This window comes from Phalacrocorax carbo, chromosome 8 (assembly GCF_963921805.1).
Source record: "Phalacrocorax carbo chromosome 8, bPhaCar2.1, whole genome shotgun sequence".
NCBI classification, from domain to species: Eukaryota; Metazoa; Chordata; class Aves; order Suliformes; family Phalacrocoracidae; genus Phalacrocorax; species Phalacrocorax carbo.
The window spans coordinates 41,098,910-41,112,940 of NC_087520.1; the positions used below are offsets into that span (position 1 = coordinate 41,098,910).

The 14,031-nt window shown below is 39.8% G+C and overlaps 1 protein-coding gene across 2 annotated transcripts in view; it reads left to right on the plus strand.

Moving 5' to 3' along the window:
- PLCG2 (phospholipase C gamma 2) overlaps positions 1-14,031 on the plus strand; it is a 66,655-nt gene that overhangs the window by 34,088 nt on the left and 18,536 nt on the right. For both annotated transcript variants that reach the window (XM_064459652.1, XM_064459653.1), the window contains 12 exons: positions 446-547; positions 721-839; positions 2,815-2,900; positions 3,851-3,971; positions 4,770-4,938; positions 6,761-6,865; positions 7,085-7,174; positions 8,177-8,355; positions 9,130-9,330; positions 10,630-10,749; positions 12,076-12,256; positions 13,589-13,657. In XM_064459652.1, the coding sequence (XP_064315722.1) occupies positions 446-547; positions 721-839; positions 2,815-2,900; positions 3,851-3,971; positions 4,770-4,938; positions 6,761-6,865; positions 7,085-7,174; positions 8,177-8,355; positions 9,130-9,330; positions 10,630-10,749; positions 12,076-12,256; positions 13,589-13,657 (1,542 nt within the window). The remainder of the gene's footprint in view (positions 1-445; positions 548-720; positions 840-2,814; positions 2,901-3,850; positions 3,972-4,769; positions 4,939-6,760; positions 6,866-7,084; positions 7,175-8,176; positions 8,356-9,129; positions 9,331-10,629; positions 10,750-12,075; positions 12,257-13,588; positions 13,658-14,031) is intronic.

Genomic DNA, 14,031 nt, shown 5'->3' on the forward strand with positions numbered 1-14,031 from the left:
TGCTAGGAGCTGCTAAGCTCCAGGTTTGCAAATGATTGAAAAGTGAGACCTACACTTCCTGTATAAGCTCGCTACTTTCTTTTTCTCCCTGTTTCACTGTGTTCAAAGGATGTTCAGATTGCACTTAGAAATGAGATTATAGTTAAGCCTTCAAGGAGGCCGGCTTTTTCTCTGTGTGTGCATGCATGTGTGTATATATGTAGTATGTATTTTGTTGGCCTCCCACCTATATAAAGGTGCTTAGATGGAGATCTTCTTTGCCTTTAGACATCATAGAGGAAACTCTTAAGATATATGGGTACAATAAAATATATTGTCAGTAAATCAGCCAGATGAGAGAGAAGTAAATCCCATCTGTAGGTGTCTCTGTTCCTTATTTCATTTTATATAGAATAACACCACTTCTAAAGTTTTTTTTTTTCTACCATATTACTGTTATCTGAAGGAATCTTGGGCACAAGATCTCAGTAAAGTCCGAGAACGAATGACGAAGTTTATTGATGACACTATGAGAGAAACTGCTGAACCCTTCCTCTTCGTTGATGAGGTAAGATAATGATACTTTCTAATAGTTCCTCATGGATTTTTTTATTTCACTGCTGGTTCCTAGTTTGTTGATTGAATGGTAGATCATCTAGGCTTCTCTTGCTACGTTGCTGGGCTTCTTTTAGTTTTGTATGGTAAAACCATTTAAATTCAGTCTCTCTCTTTGTATTATAGTTCCTCACTTACCTTTTTGCAAAAGAAAACAGTATTTGGGATGAGAAATATGATTCAATAGATGCTCAGGACATGAATAATCCTTTGTCCCACTACTGGATTTCTTCTTCTCATAACACGTAAGTTACCAGAAGTCCCACTGTCTATCCCTATTCAAACAGACCTGGCACGTATTAGGAGAAAGTAATACTTCTAAATTATGCCAGAAATGTGTGGATGTGTGAAACCTTTATAAAGTGTGATGTTGTTGTGGTTTAGCCCCAGCTGGCAGCTAAACACCACGCAGCTGCTCGCTCACTCCCCCCACCCCTGTGGGATGGGGGAGAGAATTGGAAGAGCAAAAGCAAAAGGAAAAAAACTTGTGGGTTGAGATAAGAACAGTTTAATAATTAAAATAAAACAATAATGATAATGATTATTATAATAATAACAACAATAATGATAATAAAAAGGAAACAGGAAAAAGGGAAAAAAGGCAAAACATAAATGATACAACCGCTCACCACCTGCTGACCGACACTGCCGGTCCCTGACCCGCGACTGCTGCCTGCCTCCCCTGGCCAGCTCCTCCCAGTTAGCATACTGGGCATGATGTTACATGATGTGGAATATCCCTTTGGCCAGTTTGAATCCATTCTCTTAGCTGTGCCCCTTCCCCTCCTGTCTTCTTGTGCACCCAGCAGAGCATGGGAAGCTAGAAGAGTCCTTGACTAGTACAAGCACTACCCAGCAACAACCAAAACATCTGTGTGTTATCAACACTATTTTCATGTTAAGTCCAAAACACAGCACTATGCCAGCTACAGTGAAGAAAATTAACTCTATCCCAGCAAAACCATGACAGATGTAAATGTGGCAACTACAGTTTGTGGGACTCCTTTTTCCCCTTCTCTTAAGATCTTAGAGGTTTTGAGGTATAACCGAGCTCAGCTGCCAGAAAACCCAAACTCTGAATCCTGTTACAAAAATAAAAAGAACTCGAGTTGAAACTGTTCCAGCCTCTCTGCTTTCAGAAATTATAGTTATTGAAGGAGCTTCCATTTTTTCCAAGCACCAACAGCCTCGTGAGCTAGTGTCAGCTTTAATTGTACCTGAAAGTAAGAATGCCATAAGAACCCTAGCTGTCCTGTGGGAAAATCCCATACCATTAGTGGGATCTGAACGGCAGTGGATTTGTTGCCTTGGGAAAGGAGGCAGTGAGGTGTACTATTGATAGATACTCTGACAGTTTACAGTGTCACAAAGTGGAAAAGATTTGAGCAGGGAAGGAATATGGAGACCTTAAATTAGCACATCTGATGATCAGGACTTGGCTATTCATGGTTTTTGCCCGGATGACAAGGATTAGAGCAGACAGAGGTGCTTGAGGCAGAGGAGGATTGCAGTTTGCTATCCATACTCCTCTTTATTGTTCTGAGTTCATTTTACAGCCAAAACTTTGAAAGCCCAGGGGCTGTGTTTTGTTGTTACTGGTTTTAGAATTTTATGCTTAGTAACTTAGCTGCTGATTTCTGTAGTTTGTGTCTAAGGTATCCAGCCCTTTCCCCTGACAATCTGTGGCATGCAAGCTCTTTAGCCCAAGTACAAACCTATGTGGCTATGAGTTTGAACTGTCTTCAGATGAAGGGGATTTGCTCATCTAGCATTGTAATGAAAAGAAAGGAGGTATAAAGAGAAGGAGGAGGGATGACCAAATAAAATATTGTAGGGAATGAAATAAAGTGGATATGGATATAGCTTATAGGTATATTCTGAAGTATAGGGTGTGGTGTAACTCTAAATACACTCCACATCCCTCCAACATGATTATGCCTCAGCATGATGAGGTTTAGGTATGTTTCAAAGCTCATGATCTGCTCTCCAGAAACGTGTCAGTTGGAGTTGGTTGATGTTTAGATCTAGCCTTTAACGTCCTATAATTTGGTCCATACAAAAATCTGATAGCACGAGGTTCAGCAGAGTCAAGTTCTTCCATTGCAAGTGAAAAAAAAAATCAACATACAGTTTCTATGACAGGAGAAAAATTGTCGCTGAGTGAGTGGGAAATGGTTGAAATTGACTGCCTGTCTTTTACAACTTTATTTTACTCATTAGATATCTGACAGGAGACCAGCTTCGAAGTGAATCCTCCACAGAAGCTTACATCAGGTGCCTTAGGCTGGGATGTCGATGTATTGAGTGTGAGTAAAGAGTTTGTGCAGTGGTTTATAACATGCTCTCCGTATAAGTAGCTTCCCCTGTTTACCAAGAAAGAAAAAAGAACTGAAATAAAGAACTAGTTTGTTTTTAGTCATATAAAAAAAACACTGATTCCCTAAATTGTTTTTCTTATGCTTCACTATTTCTCTGTTCACTTGCTGTGATTCTTGTTCCCCTGCAATTTAAAGAAGGTCTTTCTAAATCTCATCTCATTGTACAAAAAAATTCAATCTTGGATCTACTATATGAAAGCATAGGACTTAAACTGGAATTACTTGTCTAGTGGAGATAGATTATTTGCCTTCCTTGTAATACAGACAAGCCTAAGGCACAGAGATTTTTGTAATTTGGTGCCATTTGCCATCCCATTTATCTTGCAGGTAAAGCAGTTGAAGTTTTCATGCATTTGTTCTCCACTAACTGTGTATGCATCTTCATCCCTGTGGTTGTGTACTTTACTGAAAAGTTTGACTTTTATTTCATGTTATTTCACCAGTTACTTCATAAAAGTAGCTGCTACTGCCTGTTCAATTTGGCTAATGCAAAATGTATCTCAAATTAGAGTTTCAGGGTTAAAATCAACAAAATAGATAAGCTGTCAGCTTGCCACTTGTTGGAGTGTATTTATCCCTGGAAAATTATTCTGAACTAGTAGACTGACAGTAGAGCTGCCTGAATTCCTTGTTTCCAGATTTGCACGTGATAATGCTTTGGGAAAATTATATGTCATATGTTATTTGTATTGCTTTTACTTAAGTGAACTTAATTTCCTCTGTGAGAGATATAAATTAATCTAATAGAATATTTTATTAGAACATTGAAGACTATGATTCAGTATGTGGAACACTGAAGATTTGGATGTATTCTTTGTACTAGAGTTACTTTAGTAACTGCTTGGTCTCTTTCTTTTTCCACTGCCTGTCTTTCCTAGTGGATTGCTGGGATGGTCCTGATGGGAAACCCATCATTTACCATGGATGGACACGGACAACAAAGATCAAGTTTGATGACGTAGTACAGGCAATCAAAGATCATGCCTTTGTTGCATCTGAGTAAGCTTTGATTTATTTTCCCTTAGCCTGTTTTCATATACTTAGACCTTCCTGAACTTCTTTTCTCTGTAATTTAGAGCAAAAAGTAACTGAGGAATAACGACATTCTAGTAGTCTTCATTATTGCCGAATGTGGGTCTTCAATAGATCGTGTGAGCCTGCTGCTGAATTTGACAGGAGACTTAGTGACTGGAGAAGGCTGAAGTACTCAGTGCTTTCTCTGCCTCGGTTTTCAATATTGGGGTCAGAGCACATGATACCCAAGGGGAAACTCGCAGAACTAAGTTTGTTTAGCTTCGAGAAGAGGTTAATGAGGGAGTCTGGTTGCTGACTTCCAGTACCTAGTGAAGGACTATAGAGAAGATGGAGCCAGACTCTTCTCAGAGTGCATGTGAAGGAAAACAGACACAATTTTGAGGAGAGGAGAAACAAATTTTCACATAATGGTGCTTTAGCACTGAAACTGTGCCCGAAGAGCTTGGAAAGGATCTTTGTTCTTGCAGCTATTCAAATCCTGGCTGGACAAGGCTCTGAGCAACCTGATCTAACCTAGGAATTGGGCCTTCCCAAAGAATAGGTTTGGACTAGATGGCCTCCAGAGGTCCCTTCTGACCTTAATGATGCTATGATTGCACATCTGTTATTATCTGTAGTGTGTCTATCTCTATTCCTTTTGTCTTCTTACTTGCTTTATATATTTCCTTTGATCTGGGGACTGAGAGAGGATGCCGTTTTCCTTTCCTTGCCAGTTGTAGCAAAAAGAAATTGTCTTCATTCACCTCTTTCTCTCCATCAAAGATACCCAGTCATTCTGTCAATCGAAGAGCACTGTAGCGTGGAGCAGCAGCGACACATGGCCAAAGTGTTCAAGGAGGTATTTGGGGATCAGCTTTTAACAAAGCCTGTTGAAGCCAGTGCAGATCAGCTACCATCACCAACCCAGCTGAAAGAAAAAATCATCATCAAGGTAGGCTTGCTTTGTGTACTGGTAGATAGAATAGGAAAACAAGAGCAGGAGCCAGAAATGCTACTTCGGGCTTCACAGCTTAGCTGTTAGTTTCTGTTGAGAGACAAGAAACCCCATGCTTGAAGTGTGAACTAGTTATACTTTGCAGTATTGTATGGAGTTCTGTAACACTGCATATTAAAGTGCTTGCTGTTGTTTTTTGTGATAAGTGTTGCTAGTTCAAGTGCTAGATCGAATGTCAGCTCTTTTCTAAAGGTCTTCTAGCGTCTCACTGCTGCAGATGCTCATCATAGACTTCTTACATGATTCGGCCGCTTAATAATGATAAAATTATGTTCTTGAATAGAAAGTTAGGGTTATTAACTGTTTTTCAATAAATGCCTCTCATTCAAGTGAAACCCAAAGCACTTGCGGGCTGCACGCTTAAGTTGTCACGATCGCTTGCAAACTGCAAAAATTGATGGCTGTTTACTAACTCAGTGTGATTTACGTATGTCCTGAAACCAGGACAGCAACTTGTGAAACACAGAAGTGCTCCTATTAGAAGGCAGTCACTGTTCGTGTGTCTTACCTTCTGGGCAATACAGGTGCTTTGCTCAGTACTGTTGTGCAGCAACACAAGGCAGACAACCAAAAGAAGGCTCCTCAGATTGAAACTGCAGTAGAACATTTCAAAAGGCAAAATTAGATTGAGGATCTGAGGGCCGCTTGCGATCTCTTTAGTAAAATAATAATTACTTTTGTCTATGCTTCAGTTTTCCAGCTCTTGTAACGGTACTGCACCCTATGTATTAAACTTCTGAATAGAAGAAATAAGGGTAGGTAGATGTGAGCCTGCAGCTCTTGAAAGTGAGACTGGAAATAAAGGCACCCCACTATAAGGTGCAAAAGTTCTGTGCTTAAGTTTTTGGGTTTTTTTTCCCTCCAAACTGTCTGTTGTTACCTTGCAGAGCACAGAGGGGAGTTGCATAGGCACATGAATAATGACATGACAGATCAGATTTAAAAGGAATTACAGACTACTGTGAGTCTGCACAAAGGAACATCCGTGTACTCTGTCCTCTGTAAAAAAGAGTTAGAGAGTCTTTAAATAGATACGCACCTGCCAGTGAGCTAGTTGTGTGCTTTGGCTTTTGTTTGGAAAATGTTGTCAGTAAACAGCCAGAGGCAACTCCTACTTTAGGGGCCTGTGGGATTCCTGAGATAAGCCTGTCAAATTGAAATCTACCTACAGTAGGCTATACAGAACTGAATGTAGTTGAGAACTACTAGATACGAGATGATTAATCCCATCACTAACTGCAGTTAAGTATTTGATGTTACCCTTAGCCCCTTCAGCCGCTGTTTTTTGTGAGCACTCTAAAGAAAGTAGAACTTATCCCCTCTTTTCATAAAAGATTTCCCTTCTGCTCATTTTTCTTGTATTGCCCATTAATTTTAATTCCTTACCTTTTTGGTTTGGTTTGGGTTTTGTGTCTTGTCCTGTTCTCTGCAGAGGGATTCTTGTTTTATCCTTATTTCTTGGTATGTGCCACTTCATGTCTTCTGTCTTTTGAAGAATGGTGAGCTCTTATCAAACTAGTTGTTTCGTCGTTGCTTGAATGATACCTTTATTAAATTTTTAACCTTTATTATGAGATTTAAATTTTAAAGAAGGACCTTCCAGCGCTGTTACATAAAGCCTTGTGGGACAGCTGTTGTTATGGTAATGACAAAAGAAGGCTGTGCAATGGAGGGACACACTTCCAGTAATGCTGAGTATGCTGGTATATGATGATCCTATGTCAGTGTATGAACGTGGTGGGTTTTTTTTCTTTTTAAGCACAAAAAACTGGGGCCGAAGGGAGACATTGATGTGAACTTGGAAGACAAGAAAGAAGAAAAAAAGCAACAAGGAGAACTTTACATGTGGGACACAATAGAACAGGTATCATTTATGCGACATTTGCTACAGTTTTTAACTAGGTTGTGTAATACTGGACATTTACATTGTTTTTCTCATCGTTTGTGTAAGTAATATTGTCAGTTGAACAGGTGTGAATGAGGGGAAGAAGAGATTTTGTTTATTGGTACACCTTGTTTTGAAATTGTGGTTAGTGAGTTTCCCTCTGCCTTGTTAATTGTTCTAAACTCTCTCAACTTTTAGAAATGGACTCGTCACTACTGTGCTATTGCTGATGAAAAGCTTTCATTCAGCGATGATATAGAACAGAATGCTGATGAAGATTCATCAAAGGTGATGGCTATGTTTTATTGTTTAAGCATGTTCTTTTTATTCTCTCAGATTACTTCAGTGTCTACAGATGTGTATTTTTTATGCCAATGTTGAAATTGTAGAGGATCCAGATAACAAGTGTATCTGGAGATAAAAAAAAATAATTAAAAAAGGTCTTTGCCAAGGTACTCCAGTTAACTGTATTTTTAATAAAATTAACTTTTTCTCTTGGCTAATTCAGGGCTTGCAAAGAGGAGTACAAAGACAATGAAGTATAATTTTGGTACTTAAGTGTTAATGCTGATGTGTGCATTGACAATCAAAGTCTTTATATGCGTTTGGCTAAGTATTATTGCTATTCTCAAACTAGACAGTGTTAGTAATACAGCACACCTCTTACACAGTGCATGCTTTGTTTCACATTTGCAAAGAGTTTATCACAGGTGAGCATGTATTACTTGGCTGTTTTGCATGGTAAAGCAGAAACATGAGGCTCAGTAAGGGTTGCAATAGCAGTGATGTTCAGCATGGTTTCTTGTTCTGAAGTTTCAGGTTTCCATGCACACTCCGCTATTGCTAACATGTATGTGCATGATTCAGAGATCTTTCTGCACATGCAGAGCATTTTACCCATTCACCTAGATGTTTGTCAGAAAAGTAATTAATGTGTAAGGAAGATATGGATGAATCCTGGAAAAAGCTCATTAGAAACACTGAGAATCAGCAGTAGGATCTTTTGCCTTGAATATATAAATCAGTGTTTGCATTGCTGCATTCATTCACTTTCTGTTGATTACATAGTTGAATAAGGCTGAAATTGATCAATCCTCCAAAGAAATAGCTTGACCGGGGAGGAGAGTCAAGGGTTACTATAAAGGGGGTTGGCTTGTTTGTGGAAGGATGGTTCAGGGCTAGGAAGAGATGAAATCTTGAAATAGTAGATTTTTATATCAGTAACAAGTACTTTGTTTCAAAATCATAAAATTAGAAGTGCACTGTAAAAATTCTTATTTTCTGGTCTAGGAAGTGAAACGTACTGAACTGCACTTAAAAGAGAAATGGTTCCATGGGAAAATGAAGGAGGGCAGAACAACTGCTGAGAAACTACTCCAGGAATATTGTGCTGAAATGGGTGGCAAGGATGGGACTTTCCTAGTTAGGGAGAGTGAAGCTTTCCCTAATGATTGCACCTTGTCATTCTGGTATGGTGATTGTCATGAAAATTTTATGTGGGTTTTGTTTGTTTTATGGCATTGCACAAAAATGTGTGTATATTTCAAGTATGCGTTTATAGCTTTCTAAATTAAACTTCAGTGTAGAATAGTGCATTTTGGCAGAGAAGGCTTTATTTGAAGTGTTACAGTTGTCAAGAGAGAGAGGACTGACTGGTTTGTTCCCCCTTGCCTTTCCTACTGCTGGTGGCAGGATATAGGATTTGTTATTTCCTCAATGAGTGGGCCAAAATTTGATCTTTTAGTTTTGGGACAAATTACTGGTTTCTACCCTGAAAAGGTAGTTTCATGAGTTTACCTGTATTAGCAAAGACTGGCCTTTTCAATTAAAGGATCCTTTATAGGGAAAAAAAATAGAGTTTTGAGGGTTGATTTTTGTTTGGCTGGTTTTTGGTAGTTTGGGGTTTTTTTTTTTTCTTTTTCTTCTGGTTGGGACATTATGAGGAATAGTGTGTCAGATGGGTTTCTGATCCAGAGAGCTGTCAGAGCAAATTTTGCAGGGAGTAAGTGTATGCCAGATTTTAAACCATTGTGGGTTAAAAATTATTATTTTTGGTCCTGTAATCTTATTTGTTGGGGTTTTCCTTGCTGTTCTACTTTGGGTCTTTTACAAGATGATACGGATTTCTTGCCTCTTCACATGCTTACCAAGTAGTTGACAAGGAACAGGTGAGGAAACGCTTCCAAAGAAGAAAACCTGTTATAAATCCTTTCTTTTCTTTACGCCCCTCTTCGTTTCTTCAGGAGGTCAGGTAGAGTCCAGCACTGTCGGATCCGTTCTTCAAGTGATGGGGACACTGTGAAATACTACCTGACGGACAACCTCACTTTTGATAGCATCTATGATCTCATTCAACACTACAAGGAGGCCCACTTGCGATGTGCTGAATTTGAGCTGCGTCTGACTGATGCTGTGCCTAATCCCAGCCCTCATGAGACTAAAGAGTACGTACAGAAGAAGGCAAGCGCCAGGGTTGTTTTGTCAGTCCCCTTTGTGTTGTTTTAGATGGTCTTGGATTTTTGCATAGAAAATTCCCTGGATTCAGGAGCCCAACTGAGTGTTTGTTGTCTGCGGATGTCATAGGAATAGTATTCCCTGAAAGATGCTGACAAAGGTCAAGGACTTTGTGAGAGCCTGGTACAACAGAGAGCAGTCATTGGGAAAGCAATTTACTAGCAGCAACTGGGAAAATCAGTGAGAACTGTAATGCTGTGGAAGTGTGCCAATTCCTTCTTTCTCTGCTCAGTGGTTTACAACACCCAGTAGGCTGGATTAGATATTTAGTAGTTGGCTGTGGTCTGGCAAGTAAGTGGTCATGGTCTGTGCCATGTGGAAAACTCTGAGTGGGCAGTGAGCCCAAAGAGTTACATTTTCCTAAACCCACCATCCACCTCACCCCTGTCAGACTTGGTTAGGCTGACTGAACCCCATGCTGATAGGAAGTAGTATAGCTTGGTATTTATTTCCAGCTGGTATTTGCCTGATGTAGATCCTGGGCAGAGCTTGATCGTGTTTGCTGGCAGAACACTGTCATCACTGCCCTTTTGTTCTGTTTTCTTTGCAGTGAGAAAAAGTAAATTCTTCGCATGTGAAATATTGACCTGTGACTCTAAACTTCTTATTTTGCAGCCCCTGCCCCACCCGGGATCTGAGAGTCCCTGACCATCTGTAGACAATTTTGGAAGCCAATGAGAGGGGAGGGTAGAGTTCAAGGGTTAGGCTTTCCTGCCTTTCTGTGTAAGGTGGAGATGTACAGCCAGTGTAAGTGGCCACAGCGTCACTGAAGGCACATTAGATCCAAGATAGATCCACCCCTGCAGTGAAAGATAAAATCAAGCTCTGAATAAAAGAATTCAAATGCCTGGTGTTTTTCTTTCACCTGTGTTTGGGCTTTTCCTTAAATCTACTATGTCAATCTGAATAAACTACTGGAAACTGAATGGCAGACTAAAAGCAGGATCCAATGCCTTTGTTTCAGGAAGAAATGCAGATTTATGTTTTATGATTTCTGACAGACAAGGTGTTCTGATCTATTCTTGATACTTTCGTCCAAAGTAAGCTGCTGCATTACAATGTTTTGTAATAAGCTGCTGTCATAGGTGGCAAGATGGGGAAAATCTAATGCATAATTTTTCTTGTAATGTTTGAAACTCTAACGTTAATAACGCTGCCTGTTATTCTTACCGAATGACATTTGACAAGCTTTGTAATCCTTTGTCCATTTTGGTTTTTAACTGTTGTAGTTGGTACTATAGCAACTTGAGTCGGGGAGAGGCAGAAGACATGCTGATGCGAATTCCTCGAGATGGAGCCTTTCTGATTAGAAAGAGAGATGAGCCTGATTCGTTTGCCATGACTTTCAGGTAGGAAAGGACAGATAGGACTACATTACCTAGTAGCCCAACAGTGTTCTGTTTTTTCTTATTTAAAAAATACTGCGGTCTTTTTAGAGTCATGAAATTCTTGCTTTCAAAGTTTGAGTAATTAGCATGGTTGATTTGTGCAGCAGGTCCATGTATGAGAATGTGCACCAGAGTTAATTTGTGACTGGAATAAACCTTTATGCTTTTATAAAGAATAGTTGGGCACTGACTGTCCCTTTCTTCCCATACAGAACGGTGCATGCCCCTTCACTTCCTTGACACTCTGAGGAGTGTTATTTTGAAGTTTTCTTTGGTGCTGGTACAGCAGTGATTCTAGGTCCTTATCCCCTGGAAATCCTGCTCTGTCATATAACCGAGCAAAATGAAATCTCAGAATGAGATTGTTGACTTTTCTTGCCAAGGGAAATATTTTCGAAACCGTGGTTCTTGCAACAACATTAATAAAATGTATAGAATATTGGTGTTCTCCGTTTTGCCTTCAAATCAAATTGTGTTCCTCTGAAAATGCATGTTTCTGCAACATACAGAATCATAGAATCATGGAATTGCTTTGGAAAAACAAATACTTGTTTTCCTCTTATTTACATGCCTTGCTGTGTATTGAAGATGTCCAGAATTCCCCAGTCCCCTGTGTACTTTTGTTTGAAGCTTTCTGCTGTTACCAAGGTGCATATTGAAGTAACTTGAGTTGCAGCGTCTCAGTAAAACCATTTCACAGTGGGGAAAACAAGAATTACCAAAACTTCAGCGGCTTGAACAGGACGCAGGGGGTTTCTGTGTGTGTGGATTGTTGTCAGTGGATGGTTCTAGTGTTATCAGTGCAAGCACAAACCTTGTGTTCAAGCACAAGAGATTTTTTTTTTCTTTCAAAATTGATTCCTATAGTCAGCAAAATGATTGTAGGGAAAATACAGCTACTCGTTTTGAGGGGAATTTGTCTATCGCTTAGGGACAGCAGCAGATCAACAGCAGTGGATTCCAGAGGGACTCTTGGTCTCATCAGAGACATTTGTGTTGGTGTGAAGATGACAGCATACCTCTCTGTAGGGGAAAAAACACAGGGAAATTTAATCTAAGCAAATGCATGGATTTGTCCCAAGGGCCTGTACATTGTAGAAAAGGGAGATGTCTTTTTGTGAGTTTAATCAGGCAACTGGAATTCAATTTGAATAAAAGAGGATTTGGAAGAGGGAGAAAATATTTCACGTGATTAAGATGCACAAAGCAGTTTTTGTCCAGTTTACAGCACTGGTGCTCTCGCTGCAAGTACCAATACCTTTTACAGCACCTGCACTTGTTTCACAGAGCGGAGGGGAAGGTGAAGCACTTCCGAATTCAGCAAGAAGGTCGCCATTTTGTGCTTGGAACCTCGGCCTATTTTGAGAGTTTAGTGGAGCTGGTAACGTACTATGAGAAGCATCCGCTGTACAGGAAAATGAAGTTGCGTTACCCGGTGACTGAGGAGCTGCTGGAGCGCTACAGCATGGTAAGTGATGGTGTTTTTACAAGTGCCAGTTGCTGCAGCAGACGGAGACCCAGATCTAGACCTGGGTGTGCTGGGTTTGATTCTGTGTTGGATGTCTGCTGGGGGAGGTTAAGCAGGTAGTTTTCTTATCTGTGAAATTGAGCTGGTTATACTGGACTTCTCTCACAAAGGTTTTGAGATATGTGAAGTATAGAACTTAATCTTTGATTACAGGTCAACTCTTGCCTTCCTAATGATTTGATTAGAAAAGCTGCTCTGTGAAGCAGGGGATTGTTGCTCTGCTAAAATGAGTTTTTGATAATACTCACTTGCCGTTGGCCCTGTCTGCTATTGCTGGAGTGGGCAGAGATCTTAAAAGGATCATGCAGATGCCAATTGCTAAGCACTTCAGAAAAAATTAAATATTTTGCTGTGCCTCTGGCTCTGGATGGGCAGTGGCATTCGCTTCACTACACTGGAGCCATCTTGGGGATGGTGTCCAACTGCCTTCTGCGGTAAAAAGTGAGAGGTACCTCTGAAGGCTCACTCTGAGATAAGCAAGAGGAAATGTCCCCAAGAGATACTTGTCTCTTTCCATTGACTAAACTACGAGCCTGGATAATTAGCTTTGGATAGAGGCCTATGTTCTGGATGGATGTGTTTCATGATGAGAGAGCTTTGCTGAAGTAACTGGCTTTTGAAAAGCCCTGAGATGCTGTCTTCTGTTTTCAAATATGTCTGTTAGGAACTGCAGGAAAAACACGTCTGGCATGTTTGAGGAAATCAAAGGCTGGCTTTTTTGTTTCTTCTGGGGAGACTAAAAGGGACTGAAAAGATTTTAGACCTCACAATGTTTTATAATGTTGCCTATAGTTAAGGTTCTGTACCCTAGGACCAGGTCCAAATGGAAGCACAAGGAGAGAATAAAATGAAAAATATGACTGTGTATATTGGTTTAGAATTTTTTATCTAATAGTGAAACCAATACTGGAACTAAAGTACTGTAACACTGAAATCATAAGTGTAGGTATTGTCTTCCCTGGTTGCACGCAAAAGGGTACTCACAACCTCAAAGCTATTTGACTGATTAAGAGATGTCTTTGTGAGGTATTGCTGTTTCATTGTGTTTTACTGTTCATTAAACTGAGGCATAGACAGGTTAAATAACAAACTCATGTTCATCGGTGTTCAACTATAGAAATGAGCTTAACATAGGTGTCCGGCTTTCCTCTTCTATTTGCATATGTATGGTCAGAAAGGTGGTTTCAGCAATGAATGTTCTATTAACATTAAGTACTTTAATAATTTTTGATTCCTGTAAATTCATTTTTTTTTCCTTCCTCCTGTTTTTAGGAAAAAGATATTAACTCCCTCTATGATGTCAAGATGTATGTGGAACCCAGTGAAATCACCCCTACAGTGGTATGCTTAAAGAGACATATTCATACTTACTGTAGACTTCTGAAAATTATGAGACCTATTTGTTGATTTCCTGTTAGCAGTACTGAAAAGGATAATTGGAAGTGTTAGGCTGCTTGATTTATGGGGGACTGCACAGCAGTAATTTAAAGGGTGGGACTTTTTTCTGGCATCTCTTCAAAATTTGTAGCCACACACTTTCTTGTGTGCAAAACCTGTATTGATTCATTCGTACTGGGAATTTGGGCACTTTTTGCTGTTGAGCCTGTGGAGGTGATTTGATTTGGCATGCATGCTTATGCAGGTATGCCTCCAAATTAAATAACCCATGAGAAGATTCAATATGAGAAGGCCAAATCTTCATGGAAATAAAGTAC